Source organism: Panthera pardus, unplaced genomic scaffold (genome assembly GCF_024362965.1).
Source record: "Panthera pardus isolate Hobbes unplaced genomic scaffold, ASM2436296v1 HiC_scaffold_20, whole genome shotgun sequence".
Classification (NCBI taxonomy): Eukaryota; Metazoa; Chordata; class Mammalia; order Carnivora; family Felidae; genus Panthera; species Panthera pardus.
Genome location: NW_026526766.1, coordinates 81408910 through 81428218, shown reverse-complemented (window position 1 = coordinate 81428218; position 19309 = coordinate 81408910). Strand labels below are relative to the sequence as shown.

At 39.2% G+C, this 19309-nt stretch overlaps 1 protein-coding gene across 1 annotated transcript; it reads right to left on the bottom strand.

Moving 5' to 3' along the window:
* Positions 1 to 12185: 12185 nt before the first annotated feature.
* On the bottom strand, positions 12186 to 13163 carry LOC109261267 (olfactory receptor 1L3-like). Its single transcript, XM_019439841.2, has one exon. The coding sequence runs from the start codon at positions 13161 to 13163 to the stop codon at positions 12186 to 12188; it is 978 nt and encodes a 325-aa protein (XP_019295386.2).
* Positions 13164 to 19309: the final 6146 nt, after the last annotated feature.

Below are 19309 nucleotides of genomic sequence, written 5' to 3'. Positions count from 1 at the left end.
TCGTTTTCTCGTTCACTTGTCTCCTGCCTTTGAGATGGAGGAGAGAAGATGGGATTAGGAAAAGAGAGGAAGATCATATGAAGATGTTGACCCCAGGTTCTGTTCCCAAGGACCCCTCAGCCAGCCTACCTGTGGGCTTGGCAGAGGAGGTTCAGGGTCCTGATCAGGCTAGGGGGTTTTCCAGGGGGTTAAGGTCAGGCTCTGAATCTGTGAGGAAGTAGGCGAGAGGAAATGCAGATCTGGTTTCAGGAACGTGCTGTCTCCTTTCTCTACCTACAGTGGGCATTGGAACCCAGGGGCCTGTCCTCCGTGCATGTCAGAGCCCTGTGAGGATTGGCCTGTGGGCTTCCCAGGAGAGGAGAACATTACTGATGTCCTCACTGAGCTCTGTGTGCAGGAGCCTTGGGGAACCTGGCCTCTGGAGGTGCAGCCTCATATACCTGAGAAGGGAATTAGGGCCTTGCAGAACAGGGGTGGAGATGTTCCATGTGCATATATGTGAAGTACATACATGAACACGTGTTCACGCACACATGCATACTCTCTGTGCATACATGTGCTCCTGTGCAAGTCTGTGTGTAAGCTTATCTGCACCTACCTGGAAGGAGAGGTGATGGCTTCTGACATGATGGCCTCATGACTGTATCTAGGTGCAGGTGTAGTGTTATGGGAAAGGGATTAAGATACATGCTCTGGAGCCAGATGGAATAGATTCAGATGCTGGCTCTACCTCTTACAACCTGTGTGAGTTTTTGCAATACTTAACCTTTTTGAGCCTCATTGTGTGTGTGTGTGTGTGTGTGTGTGTGTGTGTGTGTGTGTGTGTGTGTGTGTGTGTGTGTAAGAGAGAGGTTTTTGTTGCATTTCTTCAACATTTTGTTGCTTCATTTTTAAGCCAGGTCTCTTGTTTTTGAACACCAGTTTCACTAATTACTGAGTGGGTGAATTTGGGCAAGTTACTTAGTTTCACTAAACCACATGTCCTCATCTATAAATGCATAGCAATCATGCCTTTAGATAGATGTTTTCTGTTTTTTTTTTCTATTTTTTCCCTTTAATAGACTTATTTTTTTAAGAGCAGTTACAGGTTTGCAGCAAAATTGATCACTTGGTACAGAGGGTTCCCACATACCTGCGGGCCCCACGCATGCACAGACCCCCCCGCCCAAAATATCAGCATCCCCAGCAGAGGGCTACAGTTCTCACAGTTGATGAACTACAGTGACACATCATCGCTCATCCACAGTTTACATTAGGGTCTACTCTTCCTGTTGCACATTCTACAGGTTTTGACAAATGTATACTGACACCATGATAGTATCATAGAGAATAGTTTCACTGGCCCTAAAGTCCTTGGTGTTCCAGCTCTTCCTTCCTCCCTCCACCAGAGTCCTGCAAGCACTGATCTTTTTACTGTCTCCATAGTTTTACCTTTTCCAGAATGTCATATAATGGAATCAGATAGCTTGTAGCCTTTTCAGATTGGCTTCTTTCATTTAGTAATATGCATTTAAGTTTTCTCCATGTGTTTTCCAGACTTGATCGCTCATTTCTTTTTTGGACTGAATAATATTTCACTGTCTAAATGTACCACTGTTTCTTTATCCACTCACGTAGTGAAGGACGGTAGCAATATTCTTGGTAGTTCCAAGTTTGGCAATTATGAATAAAGGTACTCTAAACATCCATATGTAGAGTTTTATATGGATATAAGTTTTCAGCTCCTTTAGTTTAATACAAAGGAGTGTGATTGCTGGATCATATGTTAAGAATATGTTTAGTTTTGTAAGAAACTGCTAGATCGTCTGTACCTTTTGCCCTCCTATCAGTTGAGAATTCCTGTTGTCTACATTTCTGTCAGCGTTTGGTGTTGTCAGTGTTTTGGACTTTGGCCATTCTAATAGATGTGTTGTGGTATCACAGTGTGGTTTTATTTTGCATTTCCCTGATGGCATGTGATGCTGAGAATTGTTTCCTATACTTATTTTCCATCTGTATATCATTGCTGCAGAGGTGCCTTTAAAGTCTTTGGCCTATTTTATTAGAGTATTTATTTTATTATTACTGAGTTTTTTGAAAGGAATATTTAGATACAGATCTCAGCCTAAGATTTGATACAGCTCCCCTCAGGGAGCACAGAGCAGGGTGGACAAGGGTGGAGAGAAGGGCAAACAGACAACTGGAAGCTTTCCCTCACAACCCCATCTGGTGACCAGAGTGGTTTGTATAAATTATAAATAACTTTGTAATTATTTGGTTACTTCTCTGGTGTACATCCTTCAAAGTCTCCCCTGGGTAACAGCCCATGTTTTCTAGGTGGTTCGTGATACATAATTATACAGAATTAACATGGAGTGATGCCAATTTTACTCATTTTTTTTAAGGGGGAGGAGAGCCACACTGTTCTATCTGGCCTGGAATGGGAGCTTTGCATGAATCTTGGTGATGGAACATATATAACCTGAAACCTGAATGTTTACAAGTTCTTAGTTCTTTGGGAGAATTGCTCGTCCCTTGAAAAGTCACCTCTCACAGGGTGCTGTATGGAAGTGTTGAATGACTATATTGTACACCTGAAACCAATACAACACTATGTTAACTAACTGGAATTAAAATAAAAACTTAAAAAGGGAAAGATGTCAGTTTTCTTGGGCATGCCCCCATGCTCAAGACAGAATGTTCTTGCTGGTCCTCCTGTGAGCTTGTCTTTCTGCTGCTGCTGCCTGTTCTGGGTTGTTTCAGGGCAAGGTGTGATTGAGATCCTCTTCCATGATCTCTCAAGACACACAATGCTCAGGGCTGTGCAGTCACAGACTCTAACAAGACTTGAAGGTAACATAAAGAGATAACACTAGAGAAAACCATAAAAGTAGATAGCCGATCTCACTGTCCCTAGGTGCATTGGCTGTGAACTCTTCTGATCTTTTCTTTTCTTGCTCCAGCAGCATAATCTTATGGCACATTTACCTTTCCCCGAGGAAAGTCCCCTTTTCCATGTTCTCATATTCCCAAATTCAAGTCTAAAAGTGTACTTCTGGGCACACCAGAGGACTGTAGGGTTGCCAGACTTAGCAACCCTATGAGGAACTAATATCATTTATCTACCACCGTCCAATGAAGAAAGTCATTTACACTTGTAACAAAACACATGCTATCTCAATCTGATGCTCTGCAATGATAATATCCTGGCTCAGGGGCTCCTCCAGAACAGTGAAGGAGTATTTTATTTATTTATTTACGTCAGTAGGAATGATCTCTCCCCAAATAAAATTGACAGCAAAGACCCATAAGTAAGTAGTAGGTAATAGAGAGTGACCAATTGGTGACATAATCCATATTTCTGGATGGGAAGATAATATAGTAAAAATGTCAATTTCCCCAAATGAATACATATATTCAATAGACTCACAAAATTCTAAAAGGATTCTTTCTAGAATATGTCAAGTCTACTGTAAAACATGTTAATGAGAGAAAATGTGCAAAACAATATAATTTTGAAAACGAAGCAAAATGGTGAGGATGGGTTTGTCTTCCTAGTCAGAAGAACACACAACAAAACTTTGATAGTTAAAGCAGCATAGTATTTGTATAGGAATATAAAATCCTATATTCTACTCTGCTGATGGAGCAGAGTAGAATCCAGAAATAGACCAAAATAAAAAGACATTTAGCCTTTTTGGATGGGGCAGGAAAGAAAACTGTGAGACAATTGTATATTCAAGTAAAAGATAAATTTAATAAATTTAGATCTCAATATTATACCACCTATGAAAATAAGATCTAGAAGGATTTGAAGATATAAAAAGTAAAAATGCCTAAAATGGTAACAAGGAATTGTAGGAGAATATTTTTATAATCTTGTGGATGGAATAACGCTTACTCAGCAAGATATAAACCTTGAAGCTGTAAAGGAAAAAGATGGGCAGATTTGACTACATAAAAGCAAAAATATGTGTGTGACCAATGATGTCATGGACAGGGTTAAAAGAGAGTCAAAGGGGGGGGGGGTACTGGGTGGCTCAGTCAGTTAAGTGTCCAACTTCAGCGTGGGTCATGATTTTGTGGTTTGTGAGTTCGAGCCCCGCATCGGGCTCTGTGCTGACAGCTCAGAGCCTGGAGCCTGCTTCAGATTCTGTGTCTCCCTCTCTCTCTCTACTCCTCCCCAGCTCACAGTAGTCTTTCTCTCTCAAAAATAAAATAAACATTAAAAAAATTTAAGAGAGAGTCAAAGGATTTGGAGAAAATACTGATGATGTATATATATGTATCAGACAAGATTAGTATTCATGTGATAGAAAAGACTCTAATAAATCAATAAGAAAACGACAAATATTCCAATTGTGATGTTTACAGGATGTTTACAGGAGCAGTGATGTTTACCAAATATTCCATATGAAAACTTGCATTTCCCACCCCTTGCAGTTTGATGTGAACACATGGGGACTTCTGTCCAAAGAAATATGAGTTTAAGTGATGTGTGTTATTTATGGATTAAGGCAACAGAAAACCACATGAAATTCTCCATTCTATCTTTCCCTGATAAGGAGGCCATAAGTTTTTGATAAACTATGGTGGATCTCTATCAGCATGATTTTCTCTGAGTCACTATCCATAGAACAGCCCTGGTGACCTGCAACAGACATATTATGTGAGCAAGAAATAAAGTTTTGCCATGTGAAACTATTGGGATTTGGGGATTAACCTAATGTTGCAGCATTTAAATGCACTCTGGCTGGGGCACTTGGGTGGCTCAGTTGGTTGACTGTCTGACTCTTGGTTTTTGCTCAGGTCATGATGTCATGGTTCGTAGGATTGAGCCCGGCACTGGGCACCTTGCTGAGCGTAGAACCTGCTTGGGATTCATTCTCTCTCTCTCTCTCTCTCTCTCTCTCTCTCCCTCTCTCCCTCTCTCCCTCTCTCCCTCTCTCTCTCCCTCTCTCTCTCCCTCTCTCTCTCCCTCTCTCTCTCCCTCTCTCTCTCCCTCCCTCCCTCTTCCCTTCTCCCCCACCTGTGTACTCTCTCTATCTAAAATAAAATTAAAAAAGTAAAAATAACAAAAGTCCATTCTGGCTAATACTTTAATAGGAAAATGAGAAAAGGAGATAAACAGGTAATTCACAGTGAAAGAAATAGGATCAATAAACATATAAAAGACAATAAAGTATTATTTATTTTGATGAATATATTAGTAAACATAGAAGATGTTGATGTTGATACTCTATGGTGTTGAACTTGTGAGGGGAAAGGTGCTTCATGCACTACAGGCTGGCACAGAAATGCACACAGCCATTTTGGAGAACAACTTGACAATGTCTCTCAAATTTCACTTTTATGTATATAAGGCATTTGAACAATATGTGTTCATATTGAACACAAGGTGTTCATAGAAGTATTGTTTGTAATAGATATAAGAGAAAATAGAAACTTTTAAAATGTCCAGGAATAGAGGAATGGTTAAATAAATTATGGTAGCTTCATATTATAAACTATTAAAAGAATAAGTTAAATAAATGAACAAGTTAAAAACAATAGTATATCATGGATAGTAGTGACTTGAAACCACCCTCAAGACATCTCGTTAGATGAAAAGTCAAGTCCAAAGGTAATATATTTATGCAGTATGATTTCAATGCTCTTAATATATTTTTTTCTACTTAAAGAGTCTTAAATTTTTTTTTTAAGTTTTTATTTAAATTCTGGTTAGTTAATGTTAGCTAACTTAGCTGAATTCCAGTTAGTTAATGTACTAGTTTCAAGTGTACAATAGTGATTCAACGCTTCCATACAACAGCCAGTACTGGTCACAAGTGCTCTTAATCTTTATATTTGCATATGTAAACATATTGTCCTCTATATAACAAGTTTGTGGGTGAAATTCAGGAGGGCTTTTCAGTTTGTACATTATAGCTTCTACTTGAATTTCACAACATGTGGTATCTGTATCCTCAGAAAGTAAAAAATGGTAAGAAATAAGGAAGGTGAGAAAAATAGAATTAAAATATTTTAACACAATGCCTTCTTTCCATCAAATATTGACATATAAAAACCTTAAATACCTTATGATAGCTAAAAACATACCCAGGAGACAGAGGAAGAAGGTCATTAATTTGCCAAACCTTAAAATAACAACAGTGGCTCTACCAAATTTCACAAGCCAACTCAAGTCCCTTAAAGAGGTCAGTGGTTTTCAAGCTTGGCTGTTTATTGGAATCACCTGGGAGCTTTCAAACTGATACCTGGGTTACATCTCAGGGGTTTAGGTTTAATTGGTCTGGGGTGTGGTCCTGGGCATCAGGATCTTTTAAAAAAAATCTTTTTCTTTTTTTACATTTTATTTATTTTTGATAGACAGAGCACAAGTTGGGGAGGGGCAGAGAGAGACACAGAATCTGAGGCAGGCTCCAAACTGTCAGCACAGAGCCCGACATGGGGCTCAAACCCACAAACTGCGTGATCATGACCTGAGTGGAAGTTGGATGCTTAACCAACTGAGCCACCCAGGCACCCCTTTCAGGCTTTTTTTTAAAAGCTCCCCAGGTGATGCTATATGTGCAGAGGAGGCTGAGAACCACTGCTTAAGATAAAGTCGATAGACACTATTGTTAAGATTTTTAATTAGGAGACCAACAGGAATGGGAGAATTGATTTCTATGCCTAAAGGATAAATTTCTTCAAAGCATATAAGGGAAAAGGTTCTGGCTACAACTGGTTTAAACCTTGTCTCCCTCTAAAACCGGTTACTCAATAGCTTCCTCCAAAGCTGCCCTTACAGGATTGAGCTCAGATGGGAGAAGGCAAAGCCTTAGAGTTATGGCATCCTCAATTCCCTTTGTGGAATCAAAGCAGAATGTGGCCCTTTGAGAGGAGCCCAGGGTAAAGCAGGAGAACTCACTAATGACATTGTGCCAGAAAAGTTTCTGAGCCACTGTCATGGCAGAAGTTCCCTCAGAGAGACAAAATCCAATCACAACTTTCTTAACGAGGCTCTGGGGAGATCTTACTGGTGAACCTCCAGGATTCTTTACTTTGATGCTAATTAACCACTAAGGGTAGCTTCTTACAGCCTAATTAAATAGAGCTCTGGGGTAAAAGTTTGTCTTCTCCTTGTGAATGGTTTCTTGGGAATTAAGCCTAGAGCCTCTCAGGACATCAAGTCATTACCAATGTAACCATGGCCATAATGTATCCCAACACTGTCCGGCTGTCAGAGAAACAGATTATCCAGACACACCCATTTCATTGTGTAGTCAAAGAAATATACTTTACATTGAGAACAAAAATGTTGATGTCCTGATCAGAACATTGGTCACCTGGTTCATAACTCTTCTGGAATAGAGGCCAAGCAGGGCCTCTGGGGGAAGGTCATGGCTGTTCTCGGTGATAGTCTCACACAAGTTAAGGTGTGGCCACAGACAGCTTGCATTTCTCCCCATGCTGTTTAGGTAGGCACTTGGGATGTAGATTTTGTCAATTCTGAGTTTGAATTCTGTTTATTCTTACCTGCTAGTGACTTTGGGCAAGTCACTTTACCTCTTTGAACTTCAGTTTCCTCATCTTTAAAATGAGGTCACTCAAATAAATAAGTAATAAATAAAATGAGGTCATTAATTCCCATCAGTCAGAATTATAGGTCAGATTTATGCTAGTTACTTCTATGTTACCATGATAACCTAGTATACATTGGCTGGCATCTTTAAATTTGTTAAAAATATATGATAAAAGGTAAATACTAGCTCACTAGATGATGGAAATTATGAAGGCGTTATGGCCAGGGAACTCAAGAAAATTTGGGTCATCCTCTAAGACTCAGCTGCCTCTTTCTGTGAGGCTGATGATGGAAATGCTGCCCAGGGAAAAATGGCAAAGTGGAAGCAGGAGGTTTGAATGGTGGCTGGTGGTAGTGGAGCTTGTGCCAGCTATTCCCCCAAAGCCCTGATGGGTAGAGGGCTGGATTGCCAGTGCCTGACCATTCTTTAGAATGTAGGGGTTAGACTTCATCCTCGGTTTTGGGCCTTAGTTGCTATTCTGGCACAACAGGTTAGCTCCCAGTGGAAGTCCTTTTGCCAGGGGCACTTTGGCCAGCCCAGCACCGGGGAATTCCCATAGGCACCTTCAGCCTCACAGTCCCCAGCCTCATCTCTTCTCATGACTCCTTGTTCCTTTAAAACTCATCAGGAACATACTGGGGGAAATCTTTGGGCCCCTGAAACACCCACAGTTTTTCTTTTGGGCAAAATGATCTTGTCTGAAATCTCCTGTAGAGGGAAAAACTGTGAGCACATAATCATACATAGATAGCACTTATATTCCCTTTGTATGACATAAAGGTGCCAGTGCAGAAGTTGACCAATGGTCAGTAGGCCAGCAGCTGTGCACAACAAGTGCACTCTTTAATACTCTACATACATGTATTTAACCCATGACCCCACCTACCTCTGCTCTGGTAACCATTAGTTTGTTGTCTATAACTGAGAGTCGGCTTCTAGTTATTAATGTTGGAAAGAAATGGTAAAGCAATTTAGTTAAATTCAAGTCAGGTTAAGTAAAATCTTACTAAGGAGAAACTGGATATTCAGCTTTGACTTTACCTGTGTTAGAAGAAGGTAGAATAAAGAGCTGTCACATACTCAAAGGTCTCATGGTAACAGTAATTCTTTTCCTACTTGAGACTTTAGTTTAATCAGTGTTCCCTTGTCTTTGAGCCGGGGAAGGATGGAGGGAGAGGGAAAGAGAGAATCCCAAGCAGGCTCCATGCTCAATGTAGAGCCCAACGCGGGGCTCAGTCCCACGACTGTGAGACCATAACATGAGCCAGTATCAAAAGTTGGATGTCTAACCGACTGAGCCACCCAGGCGCCCCAGTTCCCAGTTTTATATTTTCTGAGATAATCCGTGAATCAGCAACACTCAGGTTTTGAAAACTGATTTCATTGCCAAAATGGAAGATTTGTTGCAAGCAGATACTGTGAATTAAAATTTTGGGGATTAAGCACCATTTACTTTTCAGGTCTCACCAGCAAAATTATCAAAGATATTGTATTCGTTTTCTGGGGCTGCCATACAAAGTGTTACAGACTGGGTGGCTTAAGCAATGGAAATTTATTTTCTTATAATTCTGGAGGCTGGAAGTTTGAGACCAAGGTATTGGCAGGGTTGGTATCTTCTGAGGAAATGCTTTTTGGCTTGCAATCTTCTATCTGTATCTCCGCAAGTTCTTACCTCTGTGTATATCTGTGTTTTAACCTCCTCTTCCTGTAAGAACACCAGTCATCTTGGATTGGAGACCACCTGAATCATGACATCATTTTAACTTAATTACCTCTTTAAAGGCCCTATCCCAAAATAAGTCACATTCTGAGATGAGGGGGTTAGGATGTCAACTTATGAAATTAGGGGGAAACACAATTCAGGCTAAAACTCCAGTGTGTTAGACACCAAATTCTTAAGAGTCATCACTTGGGATCCACATATAACCCAGGGAAGAGTTGAAGAAGAAACAAAAGCAATAGAGCACATTTAAATAACACTAGAGAGTCTCTTGCAAGGTCCTTTAAGTCTGTGAATCTCACAGTAGAGTGGACGTGTGCCCTGATCCCAATATGAGGGCTGTAGTGGTTCTCCTCTTGCTCTCACAATTAAAAAGAGTGATAGAAAATGGTGGCATTTTATTTAGACAGCAGAGGACCTGATATTGCCGTCAGTATTTTCCTGGAGGTTAATTTGAAGGTTTTCCAGGGGCTCAGTCAGTTAAGCATCCAACTTCAGCTCAGGTCATGATCTTGCAGTTTGTGAGTTGGAGACCTGCATCTGGCTCTGTGCTGACAGCTCAGAATCTGGAACCTGCTTCAGATTCTGTGTCTCCCTCTTTCTCTGCACCTCCCCCACTCACACTCTGTCTCTCTTTTTCTCAAAAATAAATGAACAAAAAAAAAACATAAAAAAAATTAAAGGTTTTTCAAGGGCCTAGAGTGACTTGTTCAAATACATGAGTGAGAGGAACAGAAGCCAGGTTCATAGAGAGAAAAGAGTAGACTAATGTCAAAGGGCTGTGGCAGGAACCCCCTCATGATGCCCCCCACTGATATCACCATTGGATCATCATTGCACAGTATAAGAAGTCATGTGGGCCAGTCATCAATCTTATAGTCAAGCCCTAGCCCTTACCCATGGTGACAAATGAATGGAATAAGGTCAGATGTCAGAAACTGAATCAGCAAAGATGAAAGTACAGAGTAATCTAAAAACAAAGCAAACAAAAACCTGTTGTGTCTTTGAAGACATCAGGGGCAAGTTGTGTATGTCCTGAGAATTTAGAAACAGGACTTGGAAGGAACAATGATATCCATGAGAGGTGGGAAATGAATGAATGAGGCTCAATTGTAAATAAAAATTTACTGAAAAAATATTGGATTGGGTTAAGTCCGAATTGAGATACAGCCAGATAGATGGAGGGCTCAATAGCAAAAGTAAATTGAACTATAGAAATGAAGATATAGAAATAAAATTCCATTTTCAGATGTCTGAGGTGTGAGGTTTACAATGGCTGTGAAAATCTGCTTGTTGTATATGAACCAGTATTTTTTGCACCCACAACCAAAACAGACACTTTTATCAATCTTTATTCAATCTTCTGTATTCAGCGCAGAGTTCAGCACAAGTTTTTTTTCACTACAACAAAATGGGATATCCTTATCAATTGATGAGACTTGGAATGGAGTTAAACTAATTTGCCATACATGTAATAAAGGAATGAAATTGAGGAATTTGTTCTCACCCAGACTCAGCCTTGCCCTAGGTTAGGGATGACTGAGGCAAAATCAAAAGGGTATAAAGACTCCTTATTCTATTATTTAAAACTTTAGAATTATCCATAAATCTCTTGTCTGAAATACTATGGGAGATTAATTTGATTGACTTAGGCATCTCTAAAATGCAAACACTTGGATAGAAAGAGAGAGAATCTCACCATGTTGCTGCTCTTAAGGGTAAAGCAATTTCTTAAGTTTAAAGTAGGGGATGGACTAAATGGGTGACAGACATTAAGGAGGGCACTTGTTGGGATGAGCACTGGGTGTTAAATATAAGCGGTGAATCACCTAGTTCTATTCTTGAAATCATTATTACACTATATGTTAACTAACTTGGATTTAAATAAAATTAAAAAATAAATGAAAAAATAATTTATCAGACTGCTTTTCTGTGTAATTCATTTTCCAACTGAGTTGAGAGCCTCTTTTATATGATGCTTTGTAACCCAAAGCTTCTTAGTAGTAGTTTACATCCATTGATTTTTGACTCTTGTCTTCAGTGGCCACTGGGAGCATTTCTGATTACATAGAACAAATCTTATATCATTCTGAAAAAAGTAACGAATAGAAAAGACATGGAAATACAGGCACCTTTGAGAGAGAAGCACACAGGCAAGGAGTTTCAGGGAGTGTTGGCTGATGAATGCAACCTGAGGAGGGGAGGAGACCAAAACACATACAGAGGCATAGAGCTGGCTTACTAATTGTCAGTTAAGTGATTGATGTCAGTTGTTGTGAATCTAATGACTCCAGAGCTCAGGATATCCAGCTGTGGGGAGAATTAATAAAAGGAACCATAGTTGTATCATGGCATGATCAGAGAACACACACTCTGCAGTTGGGAAGCTCCTAGTCCAACAGAGAGGACACACACACACACACACACACACACACACACACACACACACACACTCACCCACCCACCCAACAACCTGCAAAACAACTTCTGACTATTTCAGATAGAACAGAGTGTTTATGAAGGCAAAACATTTTTGCACATATATAAATTTCTAAGTAGATGTACAAAAACTCTCTTGTAATTCAAGTGACCAAACTCGGATGTATTTATAAATGTTGGAAATATGGGAGGTTCCATATAAATATGGAAGGGGTAAGAGGAATGTGATTTTCTGGAATAGAGAAATATTGTAATCTGCATTGTAGCATAGGTACTAAGACATGAATGATACTGTCAACCATGACATAACAGAGACCACAGGGCTTAAAAGTACAGGGTGCAACTACAGTTGAGCAAAGAGTATGTTTTTACAAAATTTGCCTTACATCCTGGTGTGTGTATGTGTGTGTGTGTGTGCACCTATGAGTGTGTGCAGGCGTGTGTACATGAGCACACACAACCATACTCACACCTTATAATCAGGATCCATGGATTTTGTTGGCTTGTGTAGTAGAAAGCATATCCATTTGAGCCTTAATCCTGCTTATCAGTTTCTCTAAGCCCCGTTTCATGTCTTTATTTCTCAAAGTGTAGATAAATGGATTCAACATGGATGTCAGTACAGTGTAGATGATTGTTGCTACTCGGTCCTTGACAGTATACCTGGACAAAGGGTGGAAATATTCATAGCTAATACTCCCATAAAACAGAGTCACCACAGTGAGATGGGAGCTGCAGGTGGAGAAGGCTTTGCATTTTCCAGATGCCGAGGGAATGTTGAAGACAGCAATGAGGATTCTTAGGTATGAGATGATGATGCAGATACATGGGGCCATCACAGAAGCCATCCCTTCTGTCATGGCCATAACTTCATTGACAAAGGTGGAAGAGCAGGCCAGTTTCAGAACAGGGTTGACATCACAGAAAAAATGTTGGATTACATTTGATGCGCAGAACGTGAGCCGATTCACCAGGAGGACATGTAGGAGGGAGTGGAGGCAGGAGAAAGCTACGGAGAAGGCCAGCAGCAACGTACAGCGTCTGTGGTTCATCACAGTGACATAGTGGAAAGGATTACAAATGGCTACATAGCGGTCAATGGCCATAACTGCCAGGAGATAACTGTCTATGTTTCCAAAAACCAGGAAAAAATACATCTGTGTCATACATTCAGCATAGGAAATGGTCTTTGTCTCTGATAAGAAGTTCACTAACATCTTGGGGACTACGACTGTTGTGTAGCAAATATCAGCAAAGGACAAGATGCTCAGGAAGAAGTACATGGGGTTTTGGAGTTTGGGATCAGAGCGGATAGCCAGGATGATGAGCAGATTCCCCGTTATAGTGACCAGGTACATGATAAGAAAGAGAGCAAAGAGTGGCTTCTGGTCCTCAGGGTGAGAGGAGAGTCCTATGAGGATGAATTCAGACAGTCTTGTCAGGTTGGACATTCCCATAGACTTGAATGCACCTACAGGTAAAAGGTCCTGTCAATTAATGGTTCTTATGTCATCTAGGACATGCACCTTTCCATCTGGTTCTTGCAATGAGAATTAGCAGTTACTAATAGAGCATTTACTTCAATGTTTTTCTTTATGAATATGGGCAAATGAGAGCCAGAAGTGTATTTTCACTTGTTCTTTTAGAATTTTTGAGATAGAGATCTATAGAAAATAGATTCAAGAGGAAAGAGAGAGAAAAAGAGGAGCACACACACACAGACACACACACACACACAGAGAGAGAGAGAGAGAGAGAGAGAGAGAGAGAGAGAGAGAGAGAGAGAGATATTACCGTCTTCTTTTCCTTACTCTGTGGCTGATAATCACAGGATTCACAGATACAGTCTATGAATAAGGTTCAGGTCAGCTTCTCATAAAGGTTATTTTGGGCTAAGCCACCCCTATATAATCATGAAATAGCTATCTCACCTAATTTGTGGTTGAAGAATAACAATCTTTTTAAACAAACATGCTTCTTTCCACATCACTTGCAACAGAAGCAGGATAGTCATTAAAAAACATTGAACTGAATGTAGAACTGAATGTAAGCAGTTAGGGGCAAAGAGAGATGGGGAAGGGAAAGTGAAAGGGAGGGAGTATATTTTTGTGAGAAAATTCTCTCCCCAAATTCCCTTTCTTCAGCTGAGAATTCCTATTCTGAGGTCTGGGCTATGTGACTCACAGGTAGACTGGGTAAATAAAGATTATAGAGTATAGATATAAAATCTCAACATTTAGCACAAACATAAGGTCACTCTCTTAGCATCCAGTGATGACTAATTATCTCTCTGAGTTCAGATATTTACACCTTCTTACCAGGGAAGGACATTGAAGTCTTGCCTCATGTATTTATTCCCCTCCCCTTATTTCTGCTCCATGGAAAAGAAGACAAACTGTGCTTAGAGACAGCAAACAGAAAATGTCCCTGGTTGTAGAAAATCTAAGGTTTCTTGAATATGAATGCTCCCTTCCATGGATTCTTACCACCCTTCCCAAGCTGTAGATACTTACAGCCCCTACATCCCTCATGGGAGATTCTTCTGATGCTGTGTCACTAAATCCCTGGTGTTTGGTGGGACAGTAAGAAGAGAAACACACATTAACCTTTTACAGGATTGTCTCGAAGGGTTCAGAAGAATTGTATGTGTTCTCCCTCCCTAGGTGGCTGCATATCCCTCACCTCAAACATCTGGGTAGAATCCAGCATCTGCATAGCCTGGTATATGTTTCCAAGATGGACAATAATTTTCTGTCCCTAGCTCTTGTAACCTCTCTGAAACAATAAGCTTCTGTCCCTGGCTTAGTGGGTGATGTCCCATATATCGTGAGGACAGAGCACCAGGCAGGGACATGTAGGTCCAGTTTCCATCTTGAAAAAGTTTTTTTTGGAGTTCCCCTTAGTGCCTCCATTTTTTCAAAGGACAACTCCCTGGAAGAACTACAACATCATGTGTATCTTCAAGTTTATTGTTATGTATTTATGTATTATTTAAGTGTCATTGTCATATAACATATTAGTTTCTGGTGTACAATATAGTGCTTCAACATTTATATACTTTATGAAGTAATTACCAGGATAAATGTAGCTACAACCTGTCACCATACAAAGTTGTTACAATCTTAAACTATATTAACTATGCAGTACATTACATCCCTATGACTTATTTTTCAAAATTTATTTATTTGTATTTATTACTAAAATATAATTATTTTTTAATATCTCAGTAGTGTTTTGTTTTTATTATTAATTTTACTTTTTAAATCTTTTCCAAATTAGTTAGCATATAGTGCAACAGTGATTTTAGGAGTAGATTCCTTTAGGAATAAATTCCTTATTGCCCCTTACCCATTTAGCCCATCTCCCCTCCCACAATCCCTCCAGTAACCCTCTGTTTGTTCTCCATATTTAAGAGTCTCTTATGTTTTGTCCCCCTCCCTGTTTTTATATTATTTTTGCTTTCCTTCCCTTATGTTCATCTTCTCTGTGTCTTAAAGCCCTCATATGAATGAAGTTATATGATATTTGTCTTTCTCTGACTAATTTCGCTTAGCATAATACCCTCTAGTTCCATCCATGTAGTTGCAATGGCAAGATTTCATTCTTTTTGATTGCCGAGCAATACTCCATTGTATATATATATACCACATCTTCTTTATCCATTTATCCATTGATGGACATTTGGGCTTTTTCCATACTTTGGCTATTGTCTATAGTGCTACTATAAACATGGGGGTGCATGTTTATGAAACAGCATACCTGTATCCCTTGGATAAATACCTAGTAGTGCAATTGCTAAGTCACAGCGTAGTTCCATTTTTAGTTTTTTGAGGAACCTCCATACTGTTTTCCAGAGTGGCTGTATGAACCTGCATTCCCACCATCAATGCAAAAGAGATCCTCTTTCTCTGCATCCTCGCCAACATCTGTTGTTGCCTGAGTTGTTAATGTTAGCCATTTTGACAGGTGTAAGGTGGTATCTCATTGTGGTTTTGATTTGTATTTCCATGATGATGAGTGATGTTGAGCATTTTTTCATGTGTTGGTTGGCCATCTGGATGTCTTTTTTGGAGATGTGTCTATTCATGTCTTTTGCCCATTTCTTCACTGGATTCTTTGTTTTTTGGGTGTTGAGTTTGATAAGGTCTTTATAGATTTTGGATACTAACCCTTTATTTGATATGTCATTTGCCAATATCATCTCCTATTCTGTTGGTTGCCTTTTAGTTTTGATGATTGTTTCCTTCACTGTGCAGAAGCTTTTTATTTTGATGAGGTCCCAATAGTTCATTTTTGCTTTTGTTTCCCTTGCCTCTGGAGATGTGTTGAGCAAGAAATTGCTGTGGCCAAGATCAGAGAGGTTTTTGCCTGCTTTCTTCTTGAGGATTTTGATGGCTTCCTGTCTTACATTTAGGTTTTTCATCCATTTTGAGTTTGTTTTTGTGTATGGTGTAAGTAAGTGGTCCAGGTTCATTCTTCTGCACGTCGCTGTCCAGTTTTCCCAGCACCACTTGCTGAAGAGACTGCCTTTATTCCATTGGATATTCTTTCCTGCTTTGTCAAGGATTAGTTGGCCATATGTTTGTGGGCCCATTTCTGAGTTCTCTATTCTGTTCCATTGATCTGAGTGTCTGTTTTTGTGCCATGAAATATAATTATTATAAAATGTAATATATGTTTCAGGTTACAGCATATTGATTCAACAGTTTTGTATATTAGTCAGTGTTCACCACAATAAGTGTAACCACCCTCTGTCACCATACAATATTATTACAATATTATTGACTATATTCCTTACGCTGTACTTTTATTTGCATGACTTACTTATTTTATAACTAGAAGTTTATATTTATTTATCCCCTTCTTTTATTTTGCCTAACCCCCTTCTGGCTACCACCAGTTTATTCTCTGTATTTGATTCTGTGTTTGTTTGTTTGTTTGTTTTGTTTTACTTTTATATTTCACATATAAATGAAATTATATAGTATTTGTTTTTCTCTGTCTGACTTATTTCACTTAGTATAATACACTCTAGGTCAATCCATGATGTAGAATATGGGAAGATTTCATTTTTTAAGTATCTGAGTAACATTCCAGTGTGTGTGTGTGTGTGTGTGTGTGTGTGTGTGTGTGTGTCCACATACCACCCCACCACCGGTCAGAGTGGCTAAAGTGAACAACTCAGGAAACTACAGATGTTGGCGAGGATGTGGAGAAATGGGAACCCTCTTGCACTGTTCATGGGAACGCAAACTTGTGTAGCTGCTCTGGGAAACAGTGTGGAGGTTCCTCAAAAAATTAAAAATAGAACTGCCCTATGACCCAGCAATAGCATTACTAGGAATTTATCCAAGGATACAGGAGTGCTGATTCATAGGGGCACATGTACCCCAATGTTTATTGCAGTACTTTCAACAATAGCCAAATTATGGAAAGAGCCTAAATGTTCATCATCTGATGAATGGATAAAGAAGATGTGGTTTATATATACAATGGAATACTACTTGGCAATGAGAAAGAATAAAATCATGCCATTTGCAGCAACATGGATGGAACTGGAAGGTATTATTGCTGGGTGAAATAAGTCAGTCAGAGAAGGACAGATATCACATGTTTTCACTCATATGTGGATCTTGAGAAACTTAACAGAAGACCATGGGGAAAGGGAAGGGGAAGAAAATAGTTACAAACAGAGAGGGAGGAAGGCACAAACCACAAGACTCTTAAATACAGAGAACAAACTGAGGGTGAATGGGGGTGGGGGAGAGGGGGAAATGGGTGATGAGCATTGAGGAGGCCACTTGTTGGGATGAGCACTGGGTGTTGTATGTAAACGATGAACCACGGAAATCTACCCCAAAAACCAAGAGCACACTTTACACACTGTATGTTAGCCAATTTGACAATAAATGATATTTAAAAAAAAAGTCTCTTATGGTTTGCCTCCGTCTCTGTTTTTATCTTAATAGCCTTCCCTTCCCCTATGCTCATCTGTTGTGTTTCTTAAATTCCATATGAGTGAAATAATATATCTGTCTTTATCTGCTTGACTTATTTTGCTTAGCATAATACACTCTAGTTCCATCCACGTTGTTGCAAATGACAAGATTTCATTCTTCATCACCGAGTATTATTCTGTTGTATATAGGTACCACATCTTCTTTATCTATTCATCAGTTGGTGGATATTTGTGCTCTTTCCATAATTTGGTTGTTGTTGATAGAATTGCTATAAAAATTGGGGAGCATGTCCCCATCTTAATCAACAGTTTTGTATCCTTTGAATGAATTCCTAGTAGTACAATTGCTGGGTCATAGGGTAGTTCTGTTTTTAATTTTTTGAGGAAACTCCACACTGTTTCCCAGAGTGCTGCACCAGTTTGCATTCCCACCTACAGTGCAAAAGTGTTCTCCTTTCTCTACATATTCGCCAACACCTGTTGTTTCCTGTGTTGTTGATTTTAGCCATTCTGATAGGTGTGAAGTGATATCTCATTGTAGTTTTGATATGCATTTCCATGATCATCAGTAAAGTTGAACATCTCTTCATGTGTCTGTTGGCCATCTGTATGTCCACTTTGGAAAAATACCGCTTTTTGTTTTCTGTCCTTTTTTTTTAGTTTGATTATTGTTTCTTTTAGGTATTGTTGGTTGTTTCCATACTTAAAAAATGTGTTTTCCTTTAATAGACTTAATTTTTTTAGAGCAGTTAAGGAGTACAGAAATAGACTCAAGTATGTATTGGAACTTATTATTTGATACTGGGGTAATTCAGTGGAAAGTTGTGTTTTATTAAGTAAATATTTTGGCCTCTTATATAGGTAATAAGTATTTTATATAAATATTTTCCAGATGCACTAAAACTAAAGGCCTAAAACTAAACTAATGAAACACTAGAGTTGATTTTGAAAAGTTTTTAGTTTAAATTTTAGTTAGCCAACATATAGTATAAATATTGGTTTCAGGAGTAGAATTTGGTGATTCATCACTTACATACAACAGTGCTCATCACGACAGGTGCCCATCACCCATCTAACCCATCTCCCATCCACCTTCCTCCATCAACCCTCAGTTTGTTCTCTATCATTAGGAATCTTATGTGGTTTGTTCCCCTGTCTCCTCTCCCCGCCCCCGTATATTCATCTGTTTTGTTTCTTAAGTTCCACATATGAGTGAAGTTATATGGTATTTGTCTATATCTGATTGACTTATTTTGCTTATCACAATACATTCTAGCTCCATGCATGTCATTGCAAATGGCAAGATTTCATTCTTTTTGATGGCTGAGTAATATTCCATTGTATATATGTACCACATCTTTATCCATGCATCAGTTAATGAACATTTGGGCTCTCGCCTTAGTTTGGCCATTGTTTATAATGCTGCTGTTAGCATTGGAGTGCATGCGTACCCCTTTGGGTTTGTATTTTTGTATCATTTGGGTAAATACCTAATAGTGCAATTGCTAAAATGTAAGGTAATTCTATTTGTAGTTTTTTGAACCTCAATACCATTCTCTAGGGTGGGTGCACCCCTTTGCATTCCCACTAACAGTGTAAGAGGGTTCCCCTTTCTCTGGATCCTTATTAACACCTCTTGTTTCT